This window comes from Diabrotica undecimpunctata, chromosome 6, assembly GCF_040954645.1.
Source record: "Diabrotica undecimpunctata isolate CICGRU chromosome 6, icDiaUnde3, whole genome shotgun sequence".
In the NCBI taxonomy this organism is placed as follows: Eukaryota; Metazoa; Arthropoda; class Insecta; order Coleoptera; family Chrysomelidae; genus Diabrotica; species Diabrotica undecimpunctata.
In genome coordinates this window covers 114,988,312-115,010,522 of record NC_092808.1, presented here as the reverse complement: position 1 = coordinate 115,010,522, position 22,211 = coordinate 114,988,312, and the positions used below count along the sequence as shown (strand labels likewise).

Here is a 22,211-nt window from a genome sequence, read left to right as displayed (position 1 = left end):
ACCTGAAGATGCAGTGCTGCTATCGCTGTCATTATCTTCACCACCTGGTGTAATTATAATTGGCTCTAGTAAAACTTTTATATTAGTGTCAAGTTCCCACATACGATGTTCTTCTTTAATTATGTGGCCTATACATTTAGCTCATTTCTCTGGAGTTACATGGAGGATTGCTTGAATCAAAAGTTTCTTAATTTCGTTTAATTTGAACGTTTTGTTATTGCGTGCTACTTCTCCTTTCACTTGCTCCCAGATAAGTTCAATGGGATTAAGTTCGCAATGATAAGGTGGTAGACGCAGAACTTTGACACCATAATCTTTTGCAATTTCATCTACAGCATATTTAAGATATTCAATTTTCCTTAACCGTGCAATGTCAAGGAGCTAAATTTTGAGCATTGATTCTTCGTATGCAATCCCCTTTTCTGTAAGCCATTGTTGAATCCTCCCTTTCAATTTCTTTAATAATCACCTGTTTTTTTCGACTCAAATTGAAGAAAACCATCATCAAGAAACCCTGTATCACTTCCTATATGGGTGACGATTAAACGCCGTCCCTTTCCTGATGGAGCTTTTAATCCTGTATATCAGCCTTCTATAAATGCTTCGCGTTTACTTTTGACATTTACATCTTGCCAAACTTTTCCAACCTTGGTTAATCCAGGTTCCATCCAAATAATATATTTTGCATCCAGTGCTGCGAATTTTTCGTATTTTTTCTAAATATTTTCTTCTCCACAGAATAATTTCATTTTTTTTCTAATAGCATACTTTTTCTGTTGCGTTTTACGTATCGAAAGTTCATTTCGTGCATGGTCCTGATTAAGACAATACGAGATATCTTGGGTAAAGAGTCATCATTTTCGAACTCTTGAGAAATTTTTTTCAGTGTTGTAATTTCACTCCGAAAATAAAATGAATGAATTTTTCGACGTATAATATTCCTTGTCTCGTCATCCAAAACAATGCTTTTCCTACCTCTAGTTTTACCTTTTTCTTGCTTTTTATTTTCCGATGTATTTTTAAGTACACGATAAATACAGCTAACGGATACTTTTGTTAAACTGCTACAAATGTCGACCGCTTGGCTAACGTTTAATGCCATTTTTCTGCCGACAATTCCTTCATAAACGTTTCGTATCATTACCTTCTCTTCGGACGTTAACATTTTCCGTCTCTTGCGGCTTTTCATTCTTGGAATCAACATCAGAATTTTGCTGTCTTCTCTTGGAACAACTCGGTTTTTCGTCCATTGTATTTCAGTAATCTGGATATATACTATATATACAATAATTTCAAAGAATATAACTAAATATTTACTATAAAACGACAAACTATAACACTCTTATTATCAATAACACGTTTTATCAATACTACAATACAGTATTGATAAAACAGTATTGACAACAATAAGTTTACAAACTTATCACATAAAATATACTCACAAAAACACATGCACTATTTACCCATAGAAACACCAATGTTTTCTTCGTTCATTTCTTCGACAAAAAATAATAAAAACTAGTTTTACTGCATGTCTTGATCCGAATTGTAAAACCGAGTTCCCTCGCTAATTCCAACATTGCCAAACGATTGAAAAATAATGTTTTAAAATATCGATTTTTATTTTATAAATTTAAATAGGTAACGAAACGGAACTTATAAATAAAATTTATTTTATTACAATTTTGTGCTTAATTTTTACTATTGAAAAAATCATGTTTTTTGGTATTTTTATGACGGTAATAATCGCTGCGTGGAAGAATACAGGTTTTGTATGACCATAATTACTACTTGTGAACAAGATTTGGCTACACTGTACGACAACTCCTGGTCAGTTTTTCTATAGAGAAGCACAAATAAATATACTACTTTATATATTCTGTAATTTCTTATGAGGAAACGCAAATTGCAATTGAGAAAACAGGCAGTTTTCGAGGGCCGCTGTGTACATTTAAATTTGAGGATATTCCGCGTTTAAACTATGATATCACTCTTCTGAATTGAGGGTTTCTACTTTAGTACTTTTTACATGCTTGAACATTTTTTTCTTTTGGCCACCCATTGTAATAAAAATCAAAAATTACTGCCAATGCTTCATCCTGACTAGTAGCTAGTCTTAATTCAGATTGCTTTTCCTGACTCATAGGTAAATGTTTACTCACGGAATGGACCATTTCAAACATTTCTGGGTCTTGTGTATTTATATTTAAACTAGACCTAGATAGCATATCAGCAAAATGTATGTCTTTTCCAGGAACAAAATAAACATTTAATCTATACTTGAGAAGTTTAAGTCTTAAACGTTGGAGTCTAACTGATCCAATTTTGCAAATTGGCTTATTCATAATGGAGATTATAGGTTTGTGATCTGACTGAACATCAACATCAAAATTATAAATAAAATTGTGAAATTTTTGAGTAGCATAATAGATTGCCAATAGTTCCTTCTCAGTTTGACTATAATTTATCTCACTATCATTCATATTTCGTGATGCACAAGCTACTAATTTTAAAACTTTCTCATATTTCTGGAACATACAAACACCTAAGCCATTTTTAGATGCATCACATTGTAAAATAATTTTTTGATTAGGATCATACGGGACTAAAGCTGGTGATTTACAAATGATGTCCTTTAAATTATCGAAACATTTTTGATGTGAAGGGAGCCACACCCATTCTACATTATTTTTAAGTAATTGACAAAGAGGTTGAATATGTTCAGCCAGATTCGGAATATACCGTCTAACATAATTGAATGCACCCAAAATTCGTTGCAATTCTATTTTACTATTTGGTTCTTTGAGTTTGCAAAGTGATCCCACTCTATCAGGATCTATTTGCATCCCTTTGTGTGAAAAAACTTGGCCCATAAATTTGACCTCTTCTTGACAATATTGGAATTTGTCACTATTAAACTTCGCTCCTACTTCTTTAGCCCTTTCTAAAACTTTTTTAACAGTTGTATCATGTTCTTTTTGTCCGTTGACGCCCTTTTGGGCTAGAACCTTAGCAGAACTGTTTGCGCCTGTCAAAGTCCCCCTTTCATCCAGGTTATAAATTCTCAACCATTTGAGAAATTTACGTGCCTTCTTAAAACATTTTCTAGTTTTTCAAAAAATAATTTTATATTAGCAGGATTAAATCCTGCTGCCCTAGCTAAACTACAACCTTCGGGGGTTCGTAGGCCAAATTTGGATTCCGTTTTCGAAATCCTTTTTACTAATCTATTGATGCTTGACCTGACTGTTCCCAATTATCCGGTGGGTTAATATTATTAGCTTTGGCCAAATCATAGGTTAACTTCCGACAGTCGGTTACAGTTAGCCCATAAAACATCTTTTCTTTGAGCAAGTCACAATGTATTGAACAAGAACTTCTTCTGTGACGAAAAAATTTGTTTGACTTTGTAGTTAGGACCCATTCTACAGTGTAGTAGGGTTTGCTTTGTATTTTTTTACATATCTGCTTAAAGTAGACTTTACACTACATGATTTTATCATATGACAATTTCATATGATATTTGTTATGATTCCTCGACTCTATGATGTTTTAAAAAATCGTGTTTACATTGCATGATAAGTTATTGACTTATGATATGAGTGACAATGAGTGAGGTTTTATTGATTTTTTTTTTGTTTACGGTCATAGAGATATTAGATACAGTATAGGTATCAACTATTAGATTTTGAAACCATTATAATGGAAAATTTTAATAATAATACGCTGCGTACAGCGTACAGCAGTAAGAAGGAAAAGATCAGACGCTTTTGGGCTTGCAAGTGGCTCTTACAAAGAAATCGTGGACAGTGTATATCAAATTTAGTGTTGAATTAAATTAAATTAAAAATAATTAATAAAGAAACTAAACTAAAATTATGACTAAGAAGACTATCAAACACTAAACTAAGAATAAAATAAACTAAATAAATAATAAAAGAAAAATACGACACAATAGCAAACATTAGATAACAGGTTCAATATCAATGCAACAAACAAAAAATAAATAAATAATGTTGTCTCTGGGTAAGGGAATGTTACTGAATTGACATAAGAATAAGGCGCGATATTTAAATATGTTGGTATTACCCGTATTATTACCGAAAATCATATGATTTTATCATGCGGAATAGGCACCGTCCTATTCTCCTGTGACAAGCTATAAATAATTCAATCAATTATTCTATTTGCAATTTTTCAAAAAATGTTGTTATACCACAAGTTCACCAATTAAAAAAAATTTTGGGAACTCAATGAGTTAGATAATTCTATTGAAATGAGAAAGCAATTCAACGTTTCTTGTCTTTGGAAGAACGTTTTAAATGAAACACTGTATTTTATAATTTATACAATTTATTCAATACATACAATTAGGTCATATGACTAAAATTTCAGTAGATAATTTAACAAGCTCACACTAATTTACTAATCACGCTATTTTGAAGCAAACAAGTAGAACATCAAAAATAAGAGTTGTTTTTGATGGCTCGTGTGCCAATAGTTCTGGGTGGTCTCTAAATGATTTGCAATACATGGGACCAAAGGTCTTTGCATAATCTGGAGAAATAAACCTGAGGACGATTTATCCCCGTATCAACTCAATACCGTTACATATGGTACAAAATCTGCTCCCTATCTAGCAATAAAATGTCTCAATTAAGAAGCTACAGAACATGAAAACATATTTCCAATTGCACCTAAAACTATTCAAAATGATTTTTATGTAGATGACCTTTTGACGGGATGCAATAATATTGAAGAGTTACATGTGTGTTTTGGTTTGTTTTAGCACAAAAGCAATTCACTTAGAATTGGTATCAAATTTCACAATACAATGTTTCTTATCTTGTCTCAAACGTTTTACTTCTCGAAGATGAGTACCTTCAGAGATCTATTCAGATAACGGTAGCAAATTTGTTGGAACGAGAAATGAATTAAAAGAATTTGGAAAATTCTTGTTAAAAAATGAAAATGTTATTACTCAATATGCGTCAAAAGACAATATTCATTGTCATTTTATACCTCCATATTCGCCCAACTTTGGTGGTCTATGGGAAGCAGCAGTAAAAAGCACAAAACATTTTTTAAAGCAAACAATGTTGAACATAAGTTTAATTTATGAAAATTTTAATACGCTTCTTCCATCATTTACTCCATCACATTTTTTAATTGGTCGTCCCATTACAATGCTTCCTGAACCTAAAGTATATAAAGTTCCGCCAACCAGGCTGTCTAGACTACGATCTGTTCAACAAGTTTGGATACAATTCACAAAAGAATACATTTCTCAACTGCGCTTTCAATATAAATGGAAAAACCAGGCTACTTCGGTTGCTGTTGATGCACTAGTATTCATCAAGAATGATCAACAACGTCCAGACAAGTGGAAAATGGGAAGAATTGTACGGTTGTTCCCTAGAAAGGATGGAGTTTCGCGAGTGGCAGAAGTGAAAACATTTTTAAAAGTTGTGATCCATTTCGAGAGACATGTGTGTCTTTGGCCTATAGAAAAAGACACAGTGAATTAACAATTTATTTTAGTGTTAAATTCCGTTAAAGACAATTCCATTTTAATTTTGAATTACTATTTTGTATTTCTTTTCATCAATATTTGTATGTTTTTTGAAGTCCCTTCAAAGGGGGAAGTTATGTTCAGTATATTTTTACTTTTAATTTGTAATACACCTGACAATATTGTACCTACTGGTAACGCCGCCATTAGTCAAGGTGTATAACAGTTACCCTTAGCGGACTCTCAGTCAATCATTGACGCTAAAAATGTACACAACAATAAAGTTATACCGAATATCAATCGAGTTCCATTTTTTCTCTGACTACATTATAATCTGAAACAAAATTTACCAGCACACACAATTCTAATCACCGCTACAATTCCAATCACCCCCAATGTCTTTAATGTGTTTAATATTGTTCTGTGTTGCGTCTAAAAGCATAATTTTTGTCTTATTCTTATTTAGTTGTAGACCATATTTTTTGCTTTTCTCGTCCAGACATTGTTTTCCATTTCTTCTTGTTTTAAAGCGATTATTAATTTGTCATCGGCAAACCTCAGGATACTAATTCTCGGTCCTCCAATCGACAATCGCACGCTATATTGCTTACGTTGGAATAACAGTATGGCATTATGGCAAATGTGTGCAAGTAAAGTAATACTTCTAGGTGCTCTTTCGAAGAGCCACTATATCGAGCTTTCAGCACATGCAAACATCAGAAGAGAAAGACCAGCATATGTGAAAGATCTGCTGTTTGAGTCATCTTTAAATGCCCCCGATTGTGGCACGTATCAAAGTGACGTAGATATAAGCGACGAATATGATTATGAAAAACCTTAGTCAGTTACTTCATTACACCACATAACCAATTTTTTATACGAATTCGGTTTCGACGAAATGCCGGTTTATTTTGTATTACTTTTCTGTCCATGTTTCAGAACGAGTTAGATCACTGCCAATGTAAAACGCGACCATTCTGCTGCCGCTATTTGTTTATGGATACTGATTACTAGGTTACTACAAGGTTTTCATTGTACTTGAGGTTTTTCTCCAGTGTGCAACGTCAAATGTGTTTCAAATGAAATTTCTGGGGACACTGGTTAAAACAAATTTGGCACTTGTAAGCATTTTCTCCAGTGTGAACTATTTTGTGTACATCCAAAGAAGTTTTCTGATTAAACAGCTTAAAACAAATTTTACACTTGTAAGGTTTTTCTCCCGTGTGCAATCTAAGATGAGTTTTCAAACTATTTTTCTGAGAAAACTGCTTTAAACAAATTTCGCACTTGTATGGTTTCTCTGCAGTGTGCAATCTAAAATATCTTTCCGAGAAAACTACTTAAAACTAATTTCGCACTTGTAAGGATTTTCTCCAGTGTGAACTATTTTGTGTCCATCCAAAGAAGATTTTTGAGAAAACAGCTTAAAACAAATTTCACACTTGTAAGGTTTTTCTCCAGTGTGCAATCTTAAATGTGTTTTCAAATTACATTTCTGAGAAAACTGCTTTAAACAAATTTCGCACTTATAAGGATTTTCTTCAGTGTGAACTTTTTTGTGTCCACCCAAAGAAGATTTTTGAGAAAACTGCTTAAAACAAATTTCACATTTGTAAGGTTTTTTTCCAGTGTGAACTATTTTGTGTACATCCAAAGAATTTTTATGAGTAAACAGCTTAAAACAAATTTCACACTTATAAGGTTTTTCTCCCGTGTGCACTCTAAGATGTGTTTTCAAACTAATTTTCTGAGAAAACTGCTTTAAACAAATTTCGCACTTGTAAGGTTTTTCTCCAGTGTGCAATCTAAGATGTGTTTTCAAACTATTTTTCTGAGAAAACTGCTTTAAACAAACTTCGCACTTGTAAGGATTTTCTCCAGTGTGAACTATTTTGTGTGCATCCAAAGCATTTTTCTGAGTAAACACCTTAAAACAAATTTCGCACTTGTAAGGTTTTTCTCCAGTGTGCACTCTAAGATGTGTTTTCAAACTAATTTTCTGAGAAAACTGCTTTAAACAAATTTCGCACTTGTAAGGTTTTTCTCCAGTGTGCAATCTAAGATGTGTTTTCAAACTATTTTTCTGAGAAAACTGCTTTAAACAAACTTCGCACTTGTAAGGATTTTCTCCAGTGTGAACTATTTTGTGTCCATCCAAAGAAGCTTTCTGATTAAACAGCTCAAAACAAATTTCACACTTGTAAAGTTTTTCACCAGTGTGCAATCTAAAATGTGATTTCAAATTACTTTTTTGAGAAAACTGCTTTAAACAAATATCGCACTTGTAGGGATTTTCTCCAGTGTGAACTATTTTGTGTCCATCCAAACAAGCTTTCTGATTAAACAGCTCAAAACAAATTTCACACTTGTAAAGTTTTTCACCAGTGTGCAATCTAAAATGTGTTTTCAAATTACTTTTTTGAGAAAACTGCTTTAAACAAATATCGCACTTGTAGGGATTTTCTCCAGTGTGAACTATTTTGTGTACATCCAAAGCATTTTTCTGAGTAAACACCTTAAAACAAATTTCGCACTTGTAAGGTTTTTCTCCAGTATGCAATCTAAAATGTGTTTTCAAATTATTTTTCTGAGAAAACTGTTTTAAACAAATATCGCACTTGTAAGGATTTTCTCCAGTGTGAACTATTTTGTGTACATCCAAAGAAGTTTTCTGATTAAACAGCTTAAAACAAATTTCACACTGGTACGGTTTTTCTCCAGTGTGCAATCTAAAATGTGTTTTCAAACCACTTTTCTGAGAAAACTGCTTAAAACAAATTTCGCACTTGTAAAGTTTTTCTCCAGTGTGAACTATTTTGTGATCATCCAAAGATTTTTTATGAGTAAACAGCTTAAAACAAATTTCACACTGGTACGGTTTTTCTCCAGTGTGCAATCTAAAATGTGTTTTCAAACCACTTTTCTGAGAAAACTGCTTAAAACAAATTTCGCACTTGTAAGGTTTTTCTCCAGTGTGAACTATTTTGTGATCATCCAAAGATTTTTTATGAGTAAACAGCTTAAAACAAATTTCGCACTTGTAAGGTTTTTCTCCAGTGTGCAATCTAAAATGTGTTCTCAAACCACTTTTCTGAGAAAACTGCTTAAAACAAATTTCGCACTTGTAAGGTTTTTCTCCAGTGTGAACTATTTTGTGATCATTCAAAGATTTTTTATGAGCAAACAGCTTACAACAAATTTCGCACTTGTAAGCATTTTCTTCAGTGTGAACTATTTTGTGTCCATCCAAAGAAGTTTTCTGATTAAACAGCTTAAAACAAATTTCACACTTGTAAGGTTTTTCTCCAGTGTGCAATCTAAAATGTGTTTTCAAACCACTTTTCTGAGAAAATTGCTTAAAACAAATTTCGCACTTATAAGGATTTTCTCCAGTGTGAACTATTTTGTGTTCATCCAAAGAAGTTTTGCGAGTAAACAGCTTAAAACAAATTTCACACTTATAAGGTTTTTCTCCCGTGTGCACTCTAAGATGTGTTTTCAAACTAATTTTCTGAGAAAACTGCTTTAAACAAATTTCGCACTTGTAAGGTTTTTCTCCAGTGTGAACTATTTTGTGTCCATCCAAAGCATTTTTCTGATTAAACAGCTTAAAACAAATTTCACACTGGTACGGTTTTTCTCCAGTGTGCAATCTAAAATGTGTTTTCAAACCACTTTTCTGAGAAAACTGCTTAAAACAAATTTCGCACTTGTAAGGATTTTCTCCAGTGTGAACTATTTTGTGATCATCCAAAGATTTTTTATGAGTAAACAGCTTAAAACAAATTTCACACTTATAAGGTTTTTCTCCCGTGTGCACTCTAAGATGTGTTTTCAAACTAATTTTCTGAGAAAACTGCTTTAAACAAATTTCGCACTTGTAAGGTTTTTCTCCAGTGTGCAATCTAAGATGTGTTTTCAAATTATTTTTCTGAGAAAACTTCCTTAAACAAAATTCGCAATTGTAAGATTTTTCTCCTGTGTGTACTAATATGTGTTTGTTTAATGAACTATGGACAAGTTGCTTAAAACAAACTTCACATTTTATTCTTTTTTCTTCAACAAGTTGGCTCATAGGTATTTCTTTATTACATGAACATACCGATATTGTTTTCATAATTTCTGATGTGTTGTCTTCTTCAAGAAAGCCTGAAATAAAAATCAAAATATATATTTTTTATTTTAAGGAAAAATTGAATGCAATATACTAATCCCAATATATATTAAATATTCTGTGCGCACATATCAACTAGTAGGAACATAATAGGCATTAGTATATAATAGGCAATTTTTATGTATAGATTATTACTTATTAATTATTATTATATATAAAAGAGAAATTTTAATAATTCGAATTTTGTTTTCCCATTAAGTAATATTATGTAATCTCTCTCTAGTTTAGATACATTTTTACAGAAATGCTGAAATTTGAACAAATTTTACATGGTTTATTATTACATGCACATTCCCATGTATTCTTAATGCATGATTTTTTACTGGACTTGGTCAACAATGGCATGTACTTCACGAAGCTGTGGAGGAATCTCATGTCATCGCTCTACTCAAATCTCGAAAAGATCCATCGGAAGCTAAAAGTTATCGCCCAATCTCGGTGCTATACCACCTTTTCAAAATCATCGACAGTATGGACCCAAATCGCATTCAAGCAACCATAGACGAAACTCTTGATCCGGGAAAAATGCTGGGCGTGGCAATCGTGGACCTTTCCATCAGCGTATACCTAAAGATCATATCCTTTTTCTTTATACCATACTCTACACTATAGTTGTCCCTCCTTGACTTTACTTATCCTTATGAGAGTTTTTAGCGCGGTGATGCAGATTTTCTTCAAAAGAATTTTCAATTCAACATTAGAATAGAAATATGCTTTATTGTCACTGAAAATTATTGAACAATTTTATGGGCAAAGCTAAAAAAAATCGGTCAAAAAGTACAAAAAGTATAAAACAAAAACAAATATAATAAAAAAACAGAACAATACAATTTTAAATTAGTAAAATTATTATATCACTTACATAATTTGTACAGACAACAACAAATGAGACAAATTGTAGCCACTGCTTGAGACACCCAAATGTAATTATAAACAATACTAGTTTTGTTTCTTTGTTATACATTAAGAAACTCGTCAACTGAATAATATGGTCTTTCAGAGAGATAGATTTTTGTCATCTTACGAAACTTAATGAAAGATGTTGCGGATTTAATTTCTCTTGGAAGGTGATTATAAAGTTTTTTTGCACTATATAGAATAGAATTCTTTACTAGCTGAGTGGACGGGATCGGTAAGTAAACGTTACAATTTACGAATTTCTAATGGAGTAGCCATGATCAGGTCTATCGGGAAAAATGTTTAGATGCTTGCGAATCAAACAATCCGTTTCCAAAATAAATAAAGAGGGAAGCGTCAAAATTCCGTGATTTCTGAAGTAGGTCTTGCAATAAGTTGTTTGTTTGAGGCCAAATAGATAACGAATTGCTCTTTTTTGCAACTTAAAAATCAGGGTCCCAAAAATGTAGGGCTCTAAAAATGTTAAATTAAAACTAACCCGTTATAATCAATAGCATTGTAGAAAAACAATATTTTTCATTGTTTTTTGCGAGTGATAGTGTTTTCGAAAAGTAATCAGCAATTTTATAATCGATATGCGTAATAACTTTTTTTGGTAAAGAATTATAGAATATCCAACATTAAAAGTGGATGTTGTTCTATGGTTGTTAATTTATGTATTGACAGTATAGACAGTTCTGAAGTAATGTCAAGAAAAATATAAAATATATTGTCAGTCACATAGATAAACTTCATCGAGTTAGAATCTAAACTCGATGATAAAATTACACCTAGATTGGTAACAGGGATAGCGAAGGTCAAATCACGTTCGGATTAGGCGCCCATTCGTTTGGTGGCGCTGCTAGTCTCGTTCCTGCGCGGAGGGAGTGTGCTGTGATCAAGTCAAAGTTGAGTTTAGACAAATACGGCGCCATATTTGTATTTGTTTTATTTTTTATAATTTATTTTATAATTTAAAAAAATTTATATAAGTAGTGCAAAAAGGTACAATTTTAGACGATTTATTATGGGTTCGAACACATTATATGGAATACCAATGGAAAAACGAAGAAATGAACAAAGATGTGTTCCAGATTGCATGGATACTACTAGCAAGCGTTACCGTTTTCCAGGTCCACGAAATTATATGGATATGTTTGATAAATGGGTGAATGCTGTTAAGAGCCCTAATTAGATAATGCTGCAACAGAAACTATTTATAACAATTATCGTGTATTCGCTAGTCATTTTAAAGAGGAAGATAATATAATCATCAATGTTGGATATAGCGGTATTACGAGAACAGCCGTTCCGAGTTTGTTTTTACCAGGACCAGGTAAGAACTATTATACCAATATGTGACCTTTTACTTATAAAATTAGTTAATTATAAATTTAACCTAAAATTATATATTATAAAACCAGTCTTACTTAGCTTACTATTTGAATTATTTGTAGGTGGTGGTTCAACAACTATCTAAAGCATCACCTTAGAGAGGGTTCGGCATAAATTTCTACAGGTGTGCGCCTTTCAAAGTTGGATTAGATTAGCAGACCATGACTACACTATCATGGGGAGGTCTATGAGCTTGCCTGCTTTAAGTATGAGGAGGGATATGTCCCTCTCTTGTCGGTCAGATTGGTCTTAGAGTCCCATATTACCATTGGTTTGCCTCATCTATGTACTTTTAATGTTCCATTTTGTAGAACAACCTATGGTGCTAATAGCCCACTGAATAGATACTTATCTTTGTTAAACAACCTAAATGTAAATGTATTTAATATGTCTCTCAATAAATATATAAATATTAGTAGAAAAGAGTTACTGGTACCATAGAATTTGGAAACTTAACTTTGTAAAATACTTCATGTTTTTATTGTAACTAGGTAATACTTTACATATTTTTTTTATTTTAATGTTATTTTTCCATCTTTATAGTGCTGGATCTTTATAGGTTTTAAAATTTAATTTTTAATTACATGTTTAATTATATATATATATATATATATATATATATATATATATATATATATATATATATATATATACAAGAAGTACTGGATATTATTGACTGTCGATATAAACAAACAACACAGTTTATTAGGGCTGCAGTCACTAGGTTTGGCCGGGATGTTATAGAAACACTCTTTTGACTTTTGGTCGAGCTTTCGGAATTCTTTTATTCGACATGATGTGTAAATATTTACAACATATCTTAGTAAGTTGTAATGACAATTTGAGATATGTTGTAAATATTTACACTTTCTTCTAATTACAGTGTCTTGAAGAAGGAATAAAAGAATTCCGAAAGCTCGACCAAAAGTCAAAAGACCGTTTCTATAACATCCCGGCCAAACCTACTGACTGCAGCCCTAATAAACTGTGTTGTTTGTATATATATATATATATATATATATATATATATATATATATATATATATATATATATATATATATATATACATGTGTACATGCATGTGTTTGTATACATAATATATTTTTAGTCCACATTATTTAATTTTATTATCTTAAAATACTGTGTACTTAACCACTATTTTGTATATTATTGTAAGTTGTAACATTTAATTGGTTTGTCCCTTATATTAGCCCGCATCCACACAGACAGCGGTCAGGCTTTCAGAGTTCTGAATAAATAAATTTTAATGTGTCGACAGGTATCTGTCCTATTCTGTTGATGATAGGGATATAACATGGGATGACTGATCTTAAGATGACATACTGGTGAAAAAATCTGTTGATTGTAATTGTGTTTGTCATTTCAGGCATAAAAACGTTATTATCCTCTGTTGTTTGGAGTTTATACTGAGCAAATATAGTTACTATATCAGGTTTTAGCAAAGCTTGCATTCTGGGTGAAAACTTTAAACATACCTTAGAAATAACTGATTTACCTAATCCATTGTTCTTTTTTTTTGCTCGTTTTTTCTTTTCGCTATCATTCGATTATTCCTCATTCTTAGGTTTTCTTTTTGCAATAAGCAATATTTTGGTAGGGCCTTACAGACTTTCGATTTGCAACATCCGAAAGTTACATCTTTTATCGTTGACAAATGAAAATCGCTCAAATTAGTTTTTTTCAGTCTAACTAATACTGATACTGATTACTAATATCTTACTAATACTGATTCAGTTATCCTTCTGAGGTTAGCATCATAGAATCGTATCACAATTCGTCAGTGCAACTTACTAGTCGTTGAGATTATTTATATAAAGCTTTGACACTAAACATTAATAACACACATATAAAATATAACATATAAAATAATGGACAAAATACATTTTAAATAAACGAAGTTTTACTATCCTTAACAAAATTTTAAAATGTATTTTGTCCATTATTTTATATGTTATATATTATATGTGTGTTTTAATGTTGAGTGTCAAAGCTTTATATAAATAATCTCAACGACTATACCCACTTTCATTAAGCGATGCAGGGCGTATAAACAAAGATAAATTTAACAGATGATTGTTAAAATGTTCCAAATGAGTCTACTCGTTCCGATAAGTAACAGTATAATTATGACACTTTATTAATTTTTTTATTTTCTCAACTATTAGTATTTATTGCATAGTATATAAATTATTTTTATCACTGAATACATAGTATGTAAAAAAATAATCCGATTTATAAAATTATTGAATATTTTATGCATACATGCAAGTAACAGTTCTTCAAGTTACTGCCGACGTCGTCGGAACTCATACAGGTTCGGACACGATTTAAGTAGGTATTTAATTTCGGTATTGAAATTTTGTAATTTGAATCGATTTGTGAGTATATTTTTAGTCATCTTGATGGTTAAAGGACAATAAATTATATTTATGCTGTTAATGTTGAATTAGCAATTATTTGTTGTGCGATTTAAAACTATTTAAGTATATATTTTTATTTGTATAACGACCCTATCTATACGTGATTATGATTACTGTAACAATAACCACGTATTTCAATAACTGATATTGAAACCAAAAATGTCATCCACTGATTCTGTTAAAGTTAAAGAAGTTAAAGAAATCATTTTAAATGTTTTTAAATGTGAAAGACAAGAAAATCCCGGGTTTGTGGTTGAAGATATTGTGAAAAAAGTGGCTAATAAAGTTGGAGTTTGTGATAGAAGTGTGTTTACGGTGATAAAGGAATACAAAACGAATCATCAATTCGCTGGACCAAAAGTATGTCTGACCCGGAAAAAGAAGTTTGACAAAATTGATGATTTTGACAAAAATGACATTAGAAGACTGATTCATAATTTTTTTATGAGCAACGAAATACTTACCGTTGATAAGGTTTTAAAGAAGGTGAACGATGACCCTGATTTGACAAATTTTTCGAAAACCACATTTTACCGAATATTGAAAAAACTTCTGGACAACAGATTAATTGATAAAAACGGACTTTTTACAAAATATATGACCAGAGATCGCATTCTTCAACTACTTCGATATTTACACTTCGTCGACAATGTAAATCCAGCAGAGCATGACAGACTCCTTTTTAGACATATCTCCTTTTTTAGATATATCCCCTCGAAAAGACACCGATTTGGAGTAAAAATGTTTGTGCTGTGTGATGGTGAAATTGGAATAGTATCAGATTTATTAACAGTTTATACAGTGCTACATCAGTGCGAGACAATTTATTAGGATTTAGTGGTAGCGTAGTAAAATATTTTATAACCAAATATGAAAATAAAGGACATATACTCGACGGACAATTGGTACGCAAGTCCAAATTTAGCAAGTATTTGTGTAACAAAAACATTGTGTATGCAGTACGGTGAAATGAAACCGAAAATATTTTCCAACGTTTTCGCAAGATGTACCGCATGGAACGTTCTACATGAGCACCAAAGACAATATTTTAGCAGTGAACTGGAAAAACAAACGTAATGTTTATATGCTGACACCAATTCACGATGGCAAGTGATGGCATTGATTGATGGCAATTCATGATGGCATGGTTTGGCCGGTAGCTGTTGTAATAAATACATATGTTTTTATTTGGCAACAGCGCTTTCCTGCCAAACTTAACGGTAACGAAAAAACTAATATATGAGAAACAATTTGTTGAATTAGATAATTTAACAGTGACGAGTCACGACATATTAATAATTATATATAATTATATATAATATATATATATATATATATATATATATATATATATATATATATTTAAATATAAATATATAATTAAAGAATATATATATATATATATATATATATATATATATATATATATATATAATATTTATGAATTATTATGAAACTTTTTAGAACTGTACAAACAACTAAGTATAGTAAAAATTAAAAATAAAACTTATATTTTTTGCAGGCACTCTGTACATAAAATTGTTGGCAAAAAAATAAATTCTTGGGGTTTTCGCCCTGTATAAATGGTCCCTATTATCGGATTTCAACTAAAACAATCAGGTTCTTTGTCGAGCACCTTTGCAAAATTAAAATATAAATTTCGTATTTTATAAGATAATATGTATTTTGACTAAACAAAAAGATAATCCCAAATGCGGCCCTGTTGCAGGCCTACACGTGGTAATGTTTACATCTCCCAGCATCGCTTAATGAATTTTACTATAGTAAGTTGCACTGACGAAATGTGATATATATATATATATATATATATATATATATATATATATATATATATATATATATATATATGTATATAAACTTCATTCTAGAACTAACTCATTTAATTTTTCTGTTTTTAACTTAGCAGAGTTCTTGTGTTCTCTGTGAGTAGAACGCCAAACTGTAAGAGTTCTCACTGACCGCTGGTAGTTTGTGTTATTAGATTAGGGTGTAAGTGCTACAAGGAACTCAGAATGTCTGGCCGATGTTTGTTGCTTATTAGGCTTTAATTTGATATTAGAATTACAAACAAATTATTTAAATACTGACAAGATTTTGTCACAACATTTAGAACACTAAATTATACTACATTCACCCGTCCCTATTTTCGAACAAAATATTGCAATTATCTTGGTTTATTTTTAGTTCCAGCTGATTTACAGCTAGATTGAAAATCTGAATTTTCCAATCTTGGTTCATAATTATCATCAGGTTATTGAACAGGTAAATTTTTTGTCTCATCTGGTATTGATTCAGTAGTAGAATTCTCTAGTGTGTTATTTGGACTTTCATCATTATCGTGATTCAATAATATAACAATTCAATTTAACAGTAAACTTCGTATATAGTGCAGAGCACCTGGTAAAGGAGTTTCCCATTTAGTGATGTCTACATTTTTGGTTTTCACTGGTAGATTCACCAATTTCCATATAACTCATTGTATCTTTCGACTTAACCATTTCCTTCATGGTTATATGGTGTTGTTCTTCTTGAACATATTCCTTTAGAGTGTAGATAATTAATAAATTCTTGTGAAGTAAAGCTAGTTCTCCTGTCAGATTTTATATATGCCGGCATTCTAGTGAAACAGTTTCCGTGAGTAATGTAAAGGCCCCTGAAGATGTAAAACAAGTAATTGGAAACGGGTTAGAAAAGACCAATCTCACACAAGAATCAGGGGAGGAACCTGTCTGTGAGGAGGCCAAAAATATACAGAATGTAGTTGAAGAGAACCCTCTTGACATATGTACTGCGGACAAAGTATCTACATACGTAATTGTACAGTACGAAAGTAAGTTTTTCCCAGGAATAATTACTGACGAAAAAAATGGCAAGGTTTTAATCAGCACAATGGAAAACTATGGGAATGATTGGAAGTGGCCACAAAAAAAGGATGAAATTTGGTATGAAAAGGATGAGGTAATGGAAGAAATTCAACCACCTTTAAAAAAAATTCAAGGGGTTACTTTTTTGTTGAAGAGATCAATAAATATTATAAATTTTAGTAATTCGTGTTGATTAAAACTGTTGTAATAACAATTTTTTTTATTAAAACTACTATCCTTTTCATGTAATTTTATTAACATTTCTAGTAATTAAATATAATTTTTCTACCTTTAGTAAAAAAATGTGTTAGGTAACTAAAAATACTAGAAACTATCATCCTTATCTATGTAGAATTAAACAAATGGCCACAAATGGTTTCTGAATAAACCACATTAGGAGCAAAGTGGTCACAAATGGTACAAAGTTAGTTTTTATATGCTTTCTGAATTAAAAATACCTAACAAAATGTCCTTATAATTTAACTTCAAACGTGGCTATTAAATCAAACAAAGTTAACGTCATACGTTTGCTCAATTACAAGTCCGCAGCTCTAATTTTTGATTTTTAATGATTTATTAAGGCCAAGAAATTCCTTAAGATGGCCAAAAATGGTGCTGCTACCCTAAAGAAATAAATTTAATTGTCGCTACCATGCGTTTACGTACTTCATTCCAATATTTTTCTTCATTTATCATTTGTTTTTTCCAGTCCAGTGTCAATGGTTCCGGTAATTTTTAGATCTTGTTATAAAAATTGCTATGAGGTTGATGTGGTCATTGTCAATTATTCGTTCCTTTTGTCATTAGCGTTGTTTGGTGAATCGAATAGAAGATGATTCCAAAGATGTATTTATTTATTTTGGTGGATTTTTAATTAATCAATACCGCGGTATTCTGGTAAATCAAAATAAAAATTAAAAACCTAATTTGTATAATTTTTTAAATTGTATATAAACAAAATAGTGATTTGTTTGAATTGCCTTCCTACCAGATAATGTCTGCATTTTTTTAATACTTCAACGCATGTGCTTCTTTTTCAATTGCATAATGTTTTCATTCAGAATCTGTGAGGGTATGTGTGAAAAAAGCAATGGGTTTTCCAGATTGATTGCTTCGCTTATGTAATCATAGACTGTATGCGAGACAAAATTTATTAAAAGCATGTACTTATTTTTATCTTCTAGCGATTTATCTTTAGATTCATTGCTTTTCAAAAAATTCTTGAATGTTATATACCAATGTTTGAATTCTTTGGTAGAAGTTTGACAGTTTGAACCAGCCTCTAGTTTATCTGGTTTAAAGTCAGTAACGCAACCAACTTTACTAAAGTTGTTACATACCGGGGATATTTTTTCATTATTTATGCAATTGAAATGGCTTCCTTAACATTTATCTCAGTAAATAAACGTTAAAAATGAGTGACCGAAGCATTTGTAAATGAATTGGCGTGCTATAGCTCGTGGAGGTAATGGATTTTGATAAGAGCTATGACCTTGTATATAACACGTAGGTAAACTTGTGTACTGCATCGGCATGACTCATAGCTCTTATCAAAATCCATTACCGCTACAAAGGGTAGAGAAAACCAGATTTTCAAAGACGCCTTTACCTCTTATCGCCTATGACGCTATCCCAACAGTAGATGTGAGTCAGTGTCAATAGTAAGACCTTCATATTCAAGCAGTGTCAATAGTGTTCTTTGTTAGTACGGAAGTGCATATAAGTGCTACAGTTATTGGAGTTTTTGACTAATCTAATCTAAGCAGTATACTTTAGCGTTATGGAGGAATTATCGAGGACTGAATTTGCAAGGTAAAACAAAATGTATATCAGTGGTTTTTCAGTGCTTCATTTGAAAATTTCTTTATGTATTCTATTGAAAAAGTGAATAATGCATGAATTTTGTCTAAGATTGAATGCCACGGAAAGAGAAGCTTATTTGAGCGCATTATTAGGAGATTGTGATGATAATGTGTCAAACAGGGAGTCTGACAGCGATGACAATGACTGGCCACCGGATGATATTTTGCCTGAACGTGAGACTCTTGATAGCGATGAATATAATATACATAATCAAGAAATACCAGCTGCTCTAGAAATCGATACATCTACCGAAGAAGGTAAATATATAAAATTATAATACATTTTTGCCGAGCAAAATAAAAAATTGTAACTAATATTTATTTTGGTCTAATATGATTTTTTTTTATTTTTAGATGACGAAGAAGACGAGGACGTCGAAGAAGAGAGAGAGGAAGAAGGAGAAAGTGACAGAGAGGATCAAGCAGCAGCAATGGAAACACCATGCGCTTACATAGCCAAAGACAAAACTGTATGAAATAAAACGCCGCTTCATCAACATCAAACTGCATCTCATAATCTATTACGTCTGCAAAGTGGTCCTCATCGAAGTACTGTAACACTTTCAATAAGCGACACTTTCAAGAAGATATTTACCTTAGATATGGTAGATATTATCGTTCGACATATAAATAAAAAGACACTCAACGCAGTGCATCCAGATTCGAAGCGAGAGTGGAAAAATGTTACTGTACAAAAAATATACTCATTCATGGCTATTTTGATTTGCTCTGGTGTAAATAATTCTAACAACGATCATACAAGTGATATGTGGCATTCAAACTCATATTCAAATGGGGATCTGTAGGTTTCGAAACATCATGCGGTTTATTAGATTTGATGACGCTAATACACGCCAGTAAAGCGCAAAAGAAGATAAAGCAGCTCCGATCCGTGATCTCTGGACGATGCTCAACGCAAATTTATCTCAGATGTACAAGCCGACGGAGAATTTAACAATTGATGAACAACTTTCATCCTTTTCGCGGTCGCACGAAGTTTACGTAGTGTATTCCTTCAAAGCCAGCCAAATATGGCATCAAGATTTGGTGGATTTGCGTCGCTGAAAATTCCTATCCCTTGCACAGAATCATTTACACAGGCAAAACAAGTAATAATCGGGAGAAAAATCAAGGAGAAAGAGTGGTTAAAGCGCTTGCAGCCGCGTACCGGGGCAGCGGTAGAAACATTGCCATGGATAATTATTTTACAACATTACCTCTTGTCAAACACTTACTTTCATGGAAGTTAAGTTTAGTTGGCACTTTGAAGAAAAACAAAACTTACATTTTAAGTGTGATGGCTCCGAATAAATCGAGAGAAGTATACTCTACTGTTTTTGGATACCATGAAAGAGTAAAAATGTGCTCATATGTTCCGAAAAAAAAAAAAAATTAAGCAGTTATATTGTTATCAACGTTGCATTCCGACATAGCTGTAAACGATGATGCCAAAAGGAAGCCTCATATTATCACAGATTACAATAAATATAAAGCTGGCGTCGACACTATGGACCAAATGATCAGTAGATATATTACAAAACGTCGCACTTTGAGATGGCCAGTGGTCATGTTTTTTAACATGCTAGATGTTGCTTCACTAGCTTCATACCTCATTTTAACATTCAAATAATGAGAAATTATAACACCAAGATCGCTATTGAAAGTGTTATCGGTCGGCCAGTAACTCCCGTGGAGACTGCTCCAGGTGCAGCGATTCAAAGAGATGCATCAGGAAGAAAGTCATCGGTTCATATTTGTGACAAACAAACAATCAAGAACATAAGGAAAACACGAAAGGCTTGCTTTGAATGTGATAAGCCTATCTGTGATGAACATGCAGTAACTTTTGCTAAGTGTTTAAAATGCAATAAATAAATCTTTTTTTTTGGTTTTTAACATAAATTTTCATTATTATTATTATTTCATATGCATGAACCAAATAAATTACTCAAAATTGAATTTTTCTATGGGGTACCCGGGTGTGTCTGCGTCATATGTATAATTTGAACTCGATTATTTGTGCTTAAAAAAATTCTAAAATATCCCAAAATGAACCATTGCCTTAAAATTGAGTTATATAACGACAATTAGGGCGTTCAAAGAAAAATTTTAATTTTTAATCAACTTATATGAAAAAATGAGTCGTGGTGTGCACCCGGGTATGCACACAAGGGTTATTGGAGCAGAAATAATTTTTTTAGCAAAGAAAAATACAGCAGACTATCATGACGAAATGGATGGACCTCTTTTTGAAAATTGGTTTAAAACTATATATTCTTCTAACTAAATATTCTTCCAAATATTCCTGATACAACTGTAATAGTAATGGACAATGTGTCGTATCACTCCAGAAAGTTGGAAAGAATTCCGAACAATTCTGAAAATAATGAAGAAATAAAGGAGTGGTTGCGTTCAAAGGATATTTATTTTGAAGAAGATTACCTAAAATCTGAACTGTGGGATGTTGTAGCTCATTTAAAATCGCAGTATGATGAGAATATTGTAGATGAAATTGCAAAAAGTAAAAATGTTAAGTTGCTAAAATTACCTGCATATCACTGTAAACTAAATCCGATAAAGCTGGTATGGAGTGAAATAAAAAGATTTGTGGCAAGACATAACACAAACTTTAAGAAGGAAGTAGAAAATCTAATACATGAAGCATACTCTCAAGTTATTCCACAAAAATGGAATAATTACATGTGACACATAATTAGTATAGAAAAACAGAATAGATGTGGTATATGGATAATTTACTTGACAATATCGACCCAGTTATAATGAACCTTAATGGCAACAGTGGCAGTGAAAGTGAGGAAGGCGGGAGTACAGAAGAAATGTAAAATACACAGTTTAAATACATTTTAATTATTTATGTAGGTACCTGCATATTTATTAAGGTTTGACATATGTATGTGCTTAAATACATTTACAAATGTTTTATACAAAATTATTTTATTTTATTCACATAAAAGTATTTTTCGAAAAAAAAAAATGTTTTAGAACCCCTGACAGCTACAAAATGTCAATAATATTAATTCCTA

At 31.8% G+C, this 22,211-nt stretch overlaps 2 protein-coding genes across 5 annotated transcripts in view; one reads left to right on the top strand and one right to left on the bottom strand.

Moving 5' to 3' along the window:
- Positions 1-4,347: 4,347 nt before the first annotated feature.
- LOC140443763 (uncharacterized) overlaps positions 4,348-22,211 on the bottom strand; it is an 80,074-nt gene continuing 62,210 nt past the window's right edge. For all 4 annotated transcript variants that reach the window (XM_072535191.1, XM_072535188.1, XM_072535190.1 and 1 more), the window contains one exon: positions 4,348-9,661. In XM_072535191.1, coding sequence (XP_072391292.1) covers positions 6,849-9,661 — 2,813 coding nt within the window. In that variant the 3' untranslated portion in view covers positions 4,348-6,848. The remainder of the gene's footprint in view (positions 9,662-22,211) is intronic.
- On the top strand, positions 16,576-21,125 carry LOC140443765 (uncharacterized). Its single transcript, XM_072535194.1, has 3 exons — positions 16,576-19,117; positions 19,217-19,425; positions 19,522-21,125. The coding sequence occupies exons 1-3, from the start codon at positions 19,086-19,088 to the stop codon at positions 19,641-19,643; spliced, it is 363 nt and encodes a 120-aa protein (XP_072391295.1). The 5' UTR covers positions 16,576-19,085; the 3' UTR covers positions 19,644-21,125.